Consider the following 15,107-nt stretch of genomic DNA (forward strand, 5'->3'; position numbering starts at 1 on the left):
ACCATTAGCCTTCATAAGTGAGATGTGTAAATATCTTCCTGCAATATAATCTGATATGGTACAAAGCCACTTTTTGAAATACTACTCCGGGTACCTAAAAAGTAGTTACTAGATTTTTTGCCAAAGCGTTTGTATTGTGAATACATCCTGCCTTGGGATGTGTCCCAAGGCAGTTTCAAATATTCTGACTTTTTTTTTTTTTTTTTTTTTTTTAAACAGAATCAATTCTATAATTTTACTTACAGCAAAGGTTAAAATGATAGGCTAGAAAAGTAAACTCTCCCTTTCTTGAAAATGAGTCTATACATCTCTTCTTGTACTCAGGAACCTTAATCTCATAGCTTGTTAAAAAGGTTGCTTAGTTATAATTACAAGCATTATAAAGTTAAGTCTATATAAAGCACCACTGTTTTAGTGGGTTTTCAGACTCCTTTTTTACATATAAGGAGAACAATCTATTCTTCACACACAGTGATCAGAAATATTCATTACTCATCTTTTTTTCACCATTTATTTCTGCTAACATACAATAATAACTTTACTTGGTTCAATTCTCTCATCTCGTCTTTCTTTTTTTCTTTTAAGTGTCTATAACAGTCTTTCTTCCTGGCTGAACTGGATTTATTTTACACATCCTGGGCCTGCCTAGATTTCCCAAATTTCCTTCATACACTATTTGCTTTAACTTCACATTTTTTGCTAGATTTCGTTTTCCCCTACAGTTTTAAATGGTTATCTGGAGTCATAAGAAAAAAATTCTCTACTCCCCCAAATGTTCTGTTTTTACTTCAACTACAATTAGGTTCATCTGCAATGAATACAATATAGTAGCATTATCCCTTTTTTCAGAAAGTTTTTTGACCAGATTTGATACTTAATATCAAGGACAAACTCGACAAAATCTCATTTAATCAAACTTGCCCCAAGCAGATCCCTCCAGAAATGGATTTTCTTTTTTTACTATGTGTTGTTAGAGCCCTCCCAGCCCCCTCAAATTATCACAAGCATGTTCTATGGTCGCATCATTTCTGGGAAAGGGGGAAAACTTGACAAAATGGGATATTCAAAGAATCTACCTTTTATAATCAGGATTACTCCCCATTTAGTTTAACTAGTACTGCTGACAAATTTTTTAATGCATACTTTCCAGAGGCCTTAAGATTAAGATCCTGGCCTGTCAAATGGCAACTTCTACCCATTCCTTGTGCATACGTCTGCTGCTTCTCTCAAGAGGCATAGTCCATCTCACTAAGCACTTACTAAACAGTGGCTGCAATTTCCCAAGGCACCTAAGTAAATGCATCTACATAAAAGCAAACAAGCCATCTTCCCAGAAGAGGGCAGCCAACTCACTCCTCAATCCCAGCAATTAGATTTCCACCTTGACTGTTAATCACACCTGTGTCAAAAGCAGATCAAACGGAAAGCTTTCCTCCACGCAAACAGAACTTATATTCATGTGGTCTTACTGAACATTTCAATTGTAATGCCAGAGACAACAATGTTGCCAAAAGATTCATCAGATCCCACTGCCCCCACTGCATCAGCAAGACCTAAAATACAAACGTATCCATTTTCTACAAAAACATGGGTTCTAAGTAAATTAGATAAACAGACATACAAACCTGCATAGGCACAGATATCCACCAGGGTGTTGGCAAAACTTCGGAATGGCTCTGGTACTACTTGCAGGGCAGCCAAAATGGCCTCAATGGCCTCCCCTTTCCCTACGTAAAAGAACAACAAAAAAAAATTAACACTGATGGGAAAGTTCTCATACTGTAATTTTTATTCTTTTTAATCTTTCATTTCTTTGCCAAATATTCATACTTGAAACACTATCACTGTTGCATGACAGCCCAAACAAGTAAGATATATCCAAATCAATTCTGTCAAAGTACTTCATGTAAAGGTCTTTCAAAGCAAAATACCATGCAGGCATTCTGCCAAAAGCTTAAAGTTCTTCAAACTGGCTATTGTAACCACCCTTCTGATGCTACAACCCTGAAAGAAAATACAGCTGTGAAAGCATACTTGCCATAACAGTAGGTGTTATGCTGTAGTATCAGCTTCTTAGCCACAGGTAGACATCCACTCATCTCGTCTGACTTCCAGACCTATGGGCATCCTCTCCATTTCTCTGCTGTGCTGAGGACATCAGGGCAATCAGTAGACAAGATGGACCAACCCACGCTATTTATGGTCTTTTGTACTTGTTTTTAGACAACTATAACTTGTCACTAATGAGTTCACACACAGCCTGGTTACTGGGGGTGGGGGGGTCCATACTCGGGCCAAATTATATCTTCCTCAAAATCATGGTGAAAAATAACAACAGGTGTGTGAGATCCCAGTGTCTAGATTCTTAATTACAAGAAAAATTACTGAAAAATATAGGAGAGTATACTGCAGCAGTAATTCTTGTACTCAAACATGTACTCACTATGGTCATAATAAGGCTCAGTGCCACAGTACAATTTATAATGTCTGGGGAAAGTATTAAAGCACCTGTATGTACCCTTACCAGAAACCTAGGGTGGAGAGACAAACATAACTTTAAAAGACTGAAGTGGAAAAATGTCTCATCTGTTGAATAACAACCTACTTGCTGACTGTCAACATGGCTTCAGACTTTTCCACAGCACCACTTCAGCCCTCCTTTCCTTTACTGACTGCATCAAAAAAATCAAAATAATAATATCCTTACCTCTGCTCTCTTTATTGACCTATCCAAAGCCTCTGATATGGTCAATCACCAGGTACTCTTAAATTTACTTAAAACATTCTCATTAGACTCGAGAGCTATAATGAGGTTCCACTCCTATCTTCTTAACGGACAACAGGCAGTGCGCTCTGGCACAGTAACTTATCCAACCACTTGCCATTTACCCTCGGAGTACCTCTAGGTTCTATACTTGGCCCCCTTCTGTTTTCTATTTTTATTAATGATCTTCATACCAGTATTTCCTCTGCAATCTGTATACAATATGCTGATTATTCTACTTTGATTTGTTCTGCTTCCTCCCCCTCCGAACTGCACTATCACCCAACGGACTTTCCAAACTGCTGAAACCTGGTTCCTAAAACTATGCTTAATCCTAAACCCCAAGAAAACCAAACTGTTACTGTTTTCCCCCACCTGAAAATCCTCTCCTCTCAACTTCTCTGCCTTGTCTAGTAATGGCACTGACATATCACCTGACCCCACTACCAGGCTCCTCGGAGTAGAGATAGACAATAACCTATGCTTTGACTATCACATCAACAACACCATAAAATTAGTTAACAGAAAACTAGGCTCCCTGTATAGAATTAAACCATTCCTTACTCCACTTACCAGAACTTCCATTGCCCATACCCATCCGATTTCTTCCCTCCTTTATGCTTCCCCTATTTACACATACCTTTCCAAATCTAACCTCTGCAAACTGGCTGTTGCCTATAACAGTACTGTCAGATTTGCCTCTGGCTCTACTTTTAGAACCTACCACTGCATAAACTTAAAGCAATTAGGATGGCTTGAGCTGCAAAATCTGATCTTATACCACCAGCTCTCCTTAGTCCATAAAATCCTCTGCAAACCCACTAACACCCCTATACTCACTTCCCTTATCACTCCTTACTGCAACCTTAAAAGCCTATATTTCTTCTAACAAACTTCTTATATCAACTTGCAAATCCCATAACTTGGCAGGCAATTCCTTGTTCTCAAACACAATAGGTAAAGCCAGGAACTCTCTTCCTGACAACCTCACTGCTATCTCTTCTGTTCCCTGTTTCAAATCCCAACTAAGAACTCACCTCAAAACTCACTGGCTCTGCCCCTGCACTAACCCTGACTAGCTTTCAATGTGCTACAAGTACTTTCTTTTCTCCTACATATAAATCTTACACTACATCTTTTCTATACTCCTGCATAATTTGTATACCCTTAGTCTGCAATTAATTTCTAATTGTTGCTTCTGTAAGAACATGCTAATGCTAATACTATTATATTTTTTCTCAATGAACTAAATTTGTAAATTCTGATATTAATGTCTATATCTGGAGCTTTTCTCCCCGGGCCTCTGCAGAAAGTGGACATATATCCAGCTGGACCAGCCTGGTAAACAAATGTAAAATAAAATAAATAAAATAAAATGTCATCCTGCCCCTTAAAAGAATGTCCAGTTTAGAATGACTAAAGAAGACTTGGACAAGATCTAGGTGGCAAATTTGTAAATGCTTTCAGCAGACAGACACATTTCTGAAAACAGGTAGTTGTGGCAGCTGTTCAGTGGAGCCCACCTTAACCTGTTCTTGTAGGAGAGTTATGACTGCATCACCTTACCAGTACACAGACAGGACGTATGTGGACCAACTTTAGATGTCATTGTGATAAAAACAAAATAAGACACCACAGAGGAACAACAGACAATTTCCGAAATTATGATATCTTACTAAGGATGAGTACATTACTGAATAACCGATTAAATGTGACTAGGTTGAAAACTTTTGTAGAACTTATGAAAAAAATGACGAATAAGGTTTAAATCTGTATCATATAATGCTGAAAACAGTCTCTCAACTCAGTAATAGTGAAATGGGCAATAAATGGATCACATTTCAAGCACAGATTGTATTAAACTATTAACAGACAAATGGTACATACAGAACATTATGATCACGTCTCAGATTATGATCTGACCTTCAAGAATGTGTTGCACATTATTTGTCACCAGCTGTGACAGCATCTGTAATCCTAGTGAAGTATCAAGTCGTTTCTTTCATATTCAGCTCAAGTGTTGGGTAACTTGCATCTTGGCAACATTTGCCGCTTTAGTAAATTATAATCTTATCAATAAATCTCTTAATACATATGTAAACTTGTTTACAGTTTCCTTTAAAACATTACAGCAATACATTTCATTTTTTCTGGTCCTGTGCACAGATTTAGTCATATACTACAACACTGTACAGTACATTTAACAAATGGTAATTATCTCATTAGTATCCCAACCTGTGACAATGACCCTCTTTGGTCATTTAATGCTGCATTTCTTTTTGCAAGGAGTTCCTGATTCTTTACATAGAGGATGCATAACCATGAGCCCAAGTAACATTTTGTATTTAATGAAAGCAACCAAAGGAGTAGTCCACACAGGATTTATTCAATGAAGTGCTTTTCATCCGATTAGTAACCAGGACTTCTTCAGATAAAAATGTCTAAAAACATCACTACTTAAAGTCACATGATCAAATTAGGGTAATGACTACACACTTCCCTCCGAAATGTAACCCTCTGTGTGCTTGAAAACATTTAAAATGACTTCAACTATAAAAAATAAAAAATTCAAAATACATAGCTGCACAACAACAAAATTATTTTAGCAGCTCTATAACAAGTTTAAGTGTTACCTTCACTCTGTTGTTTTATGTATATATAGGCAAATACTTACCCTTTATCTTTAACTCCAGTTTTAAAAAGACAAAATAGAACACATTTCGTTTAATCCTGGGTAGCAACAAGCATTTACATGAATTTGCCACATCAATTCAAGTTTTTCGAATAATAAATAACTGGGTCCTTGCAGGCTGGTTGGCAGAGGTGTGAATACATTGTTTGTGGGACAGTAACCTGTTTATTTTAGTTTGTTTTGTGGTTCGATTTTTTTACTTAATCATTCCTATTTGACTGAAGTACCAGTATTGTTGATGCTGAACCATTTTTCTGGTTGTTAGATAATGTTCCAAGGTTTGTTTTAAATAATACAGATTACCTCATGAGGGAAGAGGACCCCTTTACTTCTAGATTCTAAAGCATTATACTTGTATTATTCTTTCAGGTTATTTTTGTCCATTTTTTTTTTTGCTCTGTTCTCAATTCCTTTCTCGTGCATGGAGCATCCTGATTACTATTCAATATCAGTTACAAGGCAACCTAGTTTTCTGCTACTCTAACATGGGACCTGATTTTAAAGCTTAATAAATGTTAAGCACCCCCTAAGTGTTGTTAATATCAAGCCTGGCACTACGCACTAATAACTAAAAGTACCGGACAACAAACGACAGGCAAAACTTCAAGCAGCATTGTTTCACTTCGTTTCTGCCTGCTGTCTCACAGGATTATAGTCAGTCAAAAAGCAACTCCTTCCCTTATGTACAGAATATGTAAGGATGTCCCCTCATGTGCGTTTGACAGCACATGCCAACTCCTTCACTTGCTTTGAAAGCAAGGAAAAAGCTTTCCTCTTTCTTTCTGTAACTAGTAGTACACGGAAAAAATAAATCTCAATGCACTACAAAGAATTATGCTAGGGTCTTCATCTGTAACCCTATATTGTGTGCTCTGGACATGGACGCCAAGATTCACCTCTCATTTCTTGACAACCATGTCTCAAACACACAATAAGCAGGTCAGATCATAATCTGAGACCTGATCATAACCTTCTACATGTACAGTTTGTCTATTAATAGCTTAATACAATCTGTGCTTGAAATATGATCCATTTATTACACATTTCACTATTACTGAGTCTTGAGACTGTTTTCAGCATTATATAATACAGATTTAAACCTTATTCATAATTTTTTCCTAAATTCTATGAACGTTTTCAACCTAGTCACTTTTAATAGGTTATTCAGTAATGTACTCATCCTTAGTAAGCTATCATAATTTTAGAAATTGTCTGTTGTTTTTGTTCCTCTGGGGTATTTATTTTGTTTTTATCACAATGACATCTAAAGTTGGTCTACATATCCCCAGTCTTCTAGTGGACAATGAAACTAATGCTATCTCAATGTACATTTGTCCATTTTCTATCTTGGAATATAAAACAAATTTCTTCATAAAAAAAAAAAATCACGGTAGTTACACAAAATGCAAACTACTGCTGTTTTATTGCAAGAAAATGAACTCAAGAAGACAGATTCAGTAACTTATTTTAAAGATTGTGCACAATTTTTTTTTTCACCCCTCTTTTTGCTGTAATTACTCGGTCATCATGCAAGTAAGGAGTTCCGATTCTAAAATATATACATTACTTAATTAATTTAGTGGAACTCTGTTTATTAAGTATAGTAAACTGGTTTTGTATTTACTGCAGGCTGAGCAGCTGTCCAGTTACTTCCTGACACCAAGTCATGTGACCTTGTCTTCTGATGATGCAAATGTTAGCATAAACACTTTACAGTGTGTATGTGTTTTCTGTACTCTGTACCATATTTCAACATAAATGCAGCTCATTCAGAAAATAAATCAATAAATAAATGTAGTAAGTGCTGCAGTAGCAGCAGTAGTAGTAGTAGTAGTAGTAGTAATATGCATCCTACCAATTTACTAGTAACGTAATCCTTTTAAAGAGCATGTCTGGCACTCATTAACAGCACAGATGTAACTAACAGTTGCCATAGGTTAATCACTTAGGTTCACAGGTGGGTACTAGGTTATCTGCCCGAAGGCATTTATAAGCCTAGCCGGAATATGTTGGCTTTCGCCATCCCCTTAGATTAGTTCCCCGTGCCTCTGTCCAGCAGAGCCACTGAAGTGATCCCCAAGGTAAACTTTCCGTTTCCCATCCACTCGTCAAGGTTTCTTTTGAAGAGTGTTAGCGAGGAGCTCTGCCTAATGTAGATTGGGATCTTGTTCCAAAGCATGGGAAGTCTCTGGGACAGGAATCTATCCCTCCAGCACGTCCTATTTACTGTTGTGGTAAGGTTTAGATCCCTAAAGCGTGTGGCTCGAGAGGATAAGGGTTTCTTTAGGTGGAGCATGTCCATCAATTCTGGGTTGGACATGGCCTTGTATGTCAGGCAGAGATCACCTCTGAGTAAGCGGTATGCAACAGAGTACAACTAGAGTTTCTTCAGTCGAGTTGCATAGGGCATCTGTTTGAGGCCATTGATCCTCTTGGTGAGGTACTTCGGTGGTCTTTCCAGCTGTTGCAGGTGTCTTGTAAGGTACATCCCAAATGGGGCACTGCACTCTAAGATGGGTCTGATAAGTGATGAGTAGAGGGGCACAATGACCTCTTTTGATCTGGATGCAAACCCTTTTGTGATTAGGTGGGCCACGTAGAAGGATTTTCTAACCACTATGGCAATGTGATTATCAAAGGTGAGATTATCTACTTGGGTCCCCAGATCCCTTATTACGTCTTCCGTATTTAAGGGACTGCCACCTATGTGGTAGTTTGTGGGTACTTCGTTTTATCCAAAGGGGATGACTATGCACTTTTTGGCATTTAGCTTGAGGCCATGATTTTGACACCAGGTATCCATATCAGTGAGACCCTTTTGGAGGATGTCTGTGTCAGCCAGAGTGTCAATTATAGCCCCTAGTTTAAGTAGTCTGCGAACTTGGTCAGCCATAGTCCTCCTGTGCTTGCCTGTACCTCTGAGAAGTATATGCCGAACAGGAGTGGTCCCAGAACCAAGCCCTGGGGAACACCACTTGTAACCGGTTTAGAGACGGGCCTAGCTCCCGCAACTGTCACCATGCGGGTTCTGTCCATGAGCCAGTTGGCAACCCATCTTGTGACAGAGGTTTATGTTCAGGCTGGTGAGCTTGTCTATAATACCAGAATGGGGAATGGGGTCGAAGGCCTTAGCGAGATCTAGGTAGGCTGTGTGTACCACCTTTCTCTCGTCTATAGCCTTGGTAACTGTCTCAAAGAAGTCCACCAGGTTTAGGAGGCATGATCTGCCCTTAAAGCCAAACTGGGTATGGTCCAGTGTTTGGAGGTTCCCAATGTCTCTGTTAATGAGTTCCATGATGATGCGCCCCATAGCTTTGCAGACCAAGCTAGTCAGGCTTATAGGGCGATAGTTCCCAGGGTCTGTTGTGGCTCCACCTTTGTGGAGCAGGACAACAGTTGCTGTGCGCCACTCTATGGGTATGTAGCCTGTGGAGAGGCTGAGGCTGAACAGTGTGTTTAGGTGAAGGGTTAGTTTGTCTTTGAGCTCGTGTAGGATGCAGCCTGGGACACTGTCCGGTCCCCACTGATGCTGATTTTTGGCTTTGGAGAGGGCTGTTTTAACCCGAGTGTCTGTGATTTCAGGGACTCTACATTCTTCTGGTATGGTTATGGTCCTTTTGGGGGTGAAGTTTGCGCTGAACCTGTCTGCGAGATGGACTACATACATCGAACTTTATGGTGAGTACATAACTTCTTGATGTTATGTAGTCCAATCTCGCCTACATTCTTACCCGTGGGACAGCGTCCCCAGCACCTGAATCCTGGGAGGCTCAGTGGAAAACACTCCTGAGCACTGTGGAACCAAAGTAAGACCTGCCTCTGGACACCGAATCTAACTTGTAGTGAGTAACAAAGGTGTGAGGAGATGCCCATGCAGCCGCAGCACAAATATCATCCACAGACAACCGGGCCTGAAAAGCTATAGATGTACACACAGATCGGGTAGAAAGAGCCTTCACTCGAAATGGTAAATCCTTGCCACCTGAAGTATAGATAAATGAAATACAACTGGAAATCCATTTGGACAAAGTGACTTTGGAAACAAAAGACCCAATCCTGTTTTCTGAAAATGAGAAGCAAATGATCCGATTTTTTGAGATCCTTCATTCTATGTAAATAGAATCGTAATTGTCTGTGCACATCCAGCTGATGAAATCTAAATTCTGCCTTGTTCGAGAACTCTGGAAAGAATACAGGTAGTTCAATGGATTGGTTTAGATTACTGACTGAAGCCACTTTCGGTAGGAAGGAAGAATTTGGTCTGAGAGAAACCCTGTCCTTATGAAAAAATCAAGTAAGGTGGTCTAACTGGAGGACGAAGCAGCATAGTGCCCTTCAGGAATGCCTTACAAAGTCTGTGTGCCATGTGACTAGGCTCATCAGCGACATGAAAAGTTGAAATAGCCGCCAACTGGACTTTAACAGTTGCGGCTGCTGATCCTTGGTTGAAAAGCATGGAGAGGAACTCCAGGACTGATGAAAATGGAGCTTTATAAGGATCAATTGGTCTTGCATGCACCCATGTGGAAAATCTCTTCCAATTGCTGGAACAGATTTTTCTGGTGGAAGGCTTATGGGACGAAGACAGAATATGAACCACTTCCGGCGAAAAATGATGAAGCCTGACTAATGATGGAAGTGGAGGAGCCAGGTTGTCAACCGGAGGGTCTGAAGAGAGGGATGGAGCTGCCCTGACATATGAGTCAGCAAATCTGGTTGAGGGTCCAGAATCCAGGGGGCGTTCACTAGGTAAGGATGGAGGAAGGGGAACCAAATTTTACAAGGCCAGTGTGGAGCAATCAGAATCATTTTGCTTCCCAAAGACTGCGCTTTCTGAATAACCTTTGTCAGCAGAGGGACAGGAGGGAAGGCATACAATAGGCCGGAGGGCCAATCGTGAACTAGAGCGTCCCTGGGTGACTCCCCCTGAGGAGGGATAAGGGCGAAGTAGCTGTTGCATTTGGTATTGACGGGGCTGGCAAATAGGTCGCAGCAAGGCTGACCCCACCTGCGGAAAATCTGCTCTGCAACCTGACTGTTCAGGGACCACTCGTGAGGCATGAGAATCGCTCTGCTCAACCTGTCGGCAATCACATTGGACTTCTCCGGAATGTGCGTTACTACAAAAAAACGTTGGGAAGCCAATGCCCACTGCCACACTCGCATGGCCTCTCTGCAAAGGGGACACGACTTGGTTCCTCCCTGTTTGTTTAGATACCATACCACCGACATATTGTGTGTGTGGATTGCAATTGTCCCGAGAGGAAGAAAGCGCTGAAGTGCTTGCAACACTAGTAGCACTGCTCTCATCTCCAGGACATTGATATGCAGATGCATCTCGTGTTCCTGCCATGTGCCTTCGACTGTCCTGCCTAGATAATGCCCCCCCCACACCTTATCTGGGAGGCGTCCGTGGTCACTGTGGCAAGCGGAGGGGACGAAACGAAGTGTTTTCCCGTGTCGAGGTTGCTGGTGTGAAGCCACCAGTGTAGATCCTGCTTGCACCTGTCTGATTATTAGGAGATGAGAAAGAGGAAGATGTTGCAGAGACCACTGGCCGAAGAGTAGCCATGAAGAAGCCTCATGTGTAGCCTCGCAAAGGAACCAGCATAAATGTAGCAGCCATCATGCCCAACAATTTGAGGATCAATCTTGCCTTCAACTCTTCTCAAAGAGAGTAACGCGTACACCTGCTGTTGTATACTTTTAATCCTTTCTCTTGGTAAGAACGCCCTCATGAGCATGGTGTCCAACTTGGCGCCTATAAAGGTGACACGCTGCGAGGGCAACAAGGCAGACTTTTCCCAATTTAGAGTTATGCCTAATTGTTGACAGTTTGATCGTGGCATCTCTGGTTTGTAGGAGTAGATGCCTGGTGGTGGCAGAAAGGAGCCAGTCGTCCAGGTACGGAAACACTTGGAATCCCTGACATCTCAAGTGAGCCGTTACCTCTGCAATGCATTTGGTGAACACCCTGGGGGCTGTGGTGAGACCAAAGGGCATGGCGCGAAATTGAAAATGACTGGCTCCCAGCCAGAAGCGTAAATGACTTCTGGATGCCCTGTCCATCTTTATATGGTAGTAAGTATCCTTGAGGTCGATGGAGCACATCCACAATTCTTTTCCCAACAATGGGAGAATAGATTACAACGAGACCATTCAGAACTTGGACTTCTTTACATGGGTGTTCAATCGGCTGAGATCCAAAATGGGTCTCAGGTCCCCTGTTCTTTTCGGCACCAAAAAAGAAGCTGGAGTAAGTCCCTAATCCGATCTGGTCTGAGGGGACAGGCTGGATGGTTCCTTTTTCTAGCAACTTTAAAACCTCTGAAGCTGCGGAATCCCTTTGATTGGGTGGAACATCTGGGATTTTTTTGATCGGAGGGGGAGCTGAAGAGAAGGGAATGAGATATCCTCCTGAAATTATTTTTAATACCCATTGGTCCTGAGTTATACTTTGCCAGGCCTCTGGGTATAGTGAAATGCAACCCCCGACTGGCTCCGGAAATGCACAGTCGGGCCTCCCATTAGGATAGCTGGTAGGGAGAACCATGAAAGGAATCGCAGTCTCCCTGGTTACGCGAGCCTCCACTGCCCTAGGGCAGCGTCTACCAGAATTACCACCCCCCTTCCCCTGCCTCTGGAGGGGGACTCACCTTGCGCGTCATGAAAAAATCTCTGCGATTTTTTGAACCACATCTTTGGGTCTTGGGATAAGGCCTAGAGGGTAGGGAAAAACAGACTCCCACAGCAGACAAAGTTTTTCCCTCTTGCTCGCACCTAGTGAGTGTCCTTCACCTTGGTTCCGAATAAGGAGGAACCATCAAACGGGGCGTTGGTGAATGTAGACTTGATGGCCTCCTCGAAATTACAGAGGCGCATCCAGGAGTGTCACCTAAGAGCAACTCCCAAACTCGTTGCCCTACCCTCTCCTTCGGCTGCATAAGAGATCAGCCTCATGGAGGAGTTAGACACCTGAGCGTTGACCTTCTGAGCCACCACATCAGAAACGTTACCCTGTACAGTATCTCCAAGCTCTTTCAGGAGATCTCTTTGGAGCCATGTAAAATGAGATAAGTAATTCAGTGACCACAGTGTAAAGGCTGCTGAAGAAATCATATGCTTCCTGTACCGGTCCATGGTCCTAGACTCCTTGTTAGGAGGATGGATGGTAGACGAAGTCTCAGCCAGTTCCTTCTTGGTGGCTGCTGCCATCACCATGGCATCTACAGGAACTCCCTTGGATAGAAACTCTTTGTCAGAGGGGGCGGACAAGAATTTGTTGGGTCTCCTGGGGACTGGTTCCACAGAGTCAGGGGTTTCCCACACCCTTCGACAAACCAGATCTAAAAGCTTGTCGAAGGGTGGAGATACCTAGGAGGCGGAGGGCTGAGCCCCGAAGGCCTTCAGGAACACAGACTCCTCCTCGGAGGGAGCTTTGGAGGGCTAGTCACCACTCTGCTTCAAAATTTCCAGGATGTCAGAGAAAGAGACATCCTCAGAGGATGACTTGGGGAACCCCTCCGATTCCTCGAGGTCGGTGTCTGACGTGAGGGACTCATCTTGGGAGTCCATGTGCTTCCTCTTGCACGTTCTTTTTCTGGGTGGCTCCTCAGGCAAAAACACTGAGGGGCCCTCAGAAATAAGGGGACCACTCATGGGGGTATCCTGAGGCCTTGGGTCTCCGCTGTCGAAAGATAGAGGGCAATCAGAGACCCCCACCGGAGCTGGAGAGGACAGAGTGTCAGCGCCGAATGATGTCGCTGAGGACCTGGCCAGTGCGCTCCGCATAGCCTCGAAAGCTGGTCCCCCCGGCTCCAAAGATCGACCAGCCATGGAAGACCTTGGAGCAGAAGGGACAAGGTCCGAAGCCAACAGAGGGCTCAGGCTTCCCCATGCTGAAGCACCGAGAGGGAGGCTAGGAGCTGAAAAGCGACCCGAGGAACCACGAGTCCTGGACCCCGTGGACGGAGCAGACGGGGTCGAAGCTCAAGCCGGAGCCGATAAGCCAGGGTGGGCCATTGGAGCTGACCTAGGAACATCTGACTGCGCCGACCACTCTGGCTCCAAAAGCTGACATTCGATCGAAGTATCAACGCTGGTTGGGTGACAGGCTCCGGAGCTGACTGGGCTGGAGCCGAAAACAATTTTGCCAGAACCGGTGACTGGAGAAGTCTCTGCACCACTCTATCTACATCCACATCTGACAGAGTCCTGGAGGACCTAGAAGATAAGGAAGGAGATCTAGACCTCCTCTCCGAAGGAGATCTACGAGGAGGAGAGACCAGCCTAAAATTTGGGGACCGGCTCTGAACTAGCACCTCCGTAATCGGCTCCGAGGGACTTGGAGCCGAAGCAGATTTGGTCAATATGCTAACTTCCTGCGGCTCCGAGGACAGTGGAGCCGAGGATGCCACAGAAGATTTCAGTACTTTCTCCGGAGGCTCCGAGGATACAGATGGAGCCGGAGAATGCTTTTTTGCCTTAGAAGTTTTAGCCTTAGAGGGAGAGGACTTAAAGCTAGAAGCCCTTCCCAAATCCTCCTCGAAGGAGGGTTTCAAAAGTCCTTTCAAAATTAGTTTGTTCTTCCTCTCCTGAAGAACACATGGGCTAAACGCATGGCAAAAAGTACAAGATTCCTGCAGGTGAATAGCCCCCAGACAATAAACACAGAGTGTCTTATCAGTGATAGACATCTTATAACCACATTTAGTACACTTCTTAAAGCCCGAGGGCTTATGCTCTTTCGTATCCTTAAACATGAAAGAAAAACCAACCATTAATATATATAAAGCGCGGGAACTAAGCAAAACCACAACAGCCAAATACACAAGACCTATAACTTAATCAGTCTCAACAAGAACACAAGAAAAGACTAGGTCCTCTAATTTAAATGGTCCTGCCCCAAGGATAGGTACCTAGAAACACTAAGTAACATGAAGAAGGGGTGGACTAGGTCCTCTAACTGAAACGGGCCTAGCCCGTAGGGGAAACAGTTAGTGGGACACCACAAAATTTTTATTTTATTTATTTTACATTTGTTAACCGGGGGTGTCTGAGTGGGCCGAAAAGGCCCTTTTTCAGCAGAGGCCCAGGGAGAAAAGCTCCACAAAGAAAAATTACAGACACATTTAGTTATTTAGACATGATTAGAATACACGCAAATTACAAGAGACATGTTTTTACAGTGGTATACGGCACATAAACAGTTACAGTGGAGAGAACAAACAAAAAAATATTAATTTTAAAAATAAAGGTAATTAATAGATTTGTGGTGTACAGCTGAAATTTGGAACATAGGTAGAATATATACATAGTACACAGGTACAGTACATATATTGTAGATTAGTCAGTGTTTGTAAGATTGAAAACTATTATCAAGTGCTCTAGATTTAGTATGTATATGTTATCCGCTTTCACTAGCCTGGGGAGCAATCATGGCACTGCCAACTTTGCTTGAGATGCTGCCTGATGAGGCCTTTAAAGGAGGCTTTGGATGATGTGTTTTAAATGCTAGTAGAGACAGAGTTCCATTTTTTAGCAACTGAACTACTACATAGTGCATCTCCAAAGCTATTGTAGCTGTTGGTGACTTCTACTAGTAGTTTGCTTGATGATCTAAGAGGCCTTTTGGCTGAGTGATGTACTAGG

General features: G+C 42.6%; 1 protein-coding gene across 1 annotated transcript in view; it reads right to left on the reverse strand.

The window, feature by feature from the left end:
* PSMD2 (proteasome 26S subunit ubiquitin receptor, non-ATPase 2) overlaps window positions 1-15,107 on the reverse strand; it is a 1,781,804-nt gene that overhangs the window by 859,648 nt on the left and 907,049 nt on the right. The window contains exon 14 of the mRNA XM_044070442.1: window positions 1,626-1,727. Coding sequence (XP_043926377.1) covers window positions 1,626-1,727 — 102 coding nt within the window. The remainder of the gene's footprint in view (window positions 1-1,625; window positions 1,728-15,107) is intronic.

The sequence above is a fragment of the Protopterus annectens genome, chromosome 4.part1 (assembly GCF_019279795.1).
Source record: "Protopterus annectens isolate FY-2018-M chromosome 4.part1, PAN1.0, whole genome shotgun sequence".
Lineage (NCBI taxonomy): Eukaryota > Metazoa > Chordata > Ceratodontiformes > Protopteridae > Protopterus > Protopterus annectens.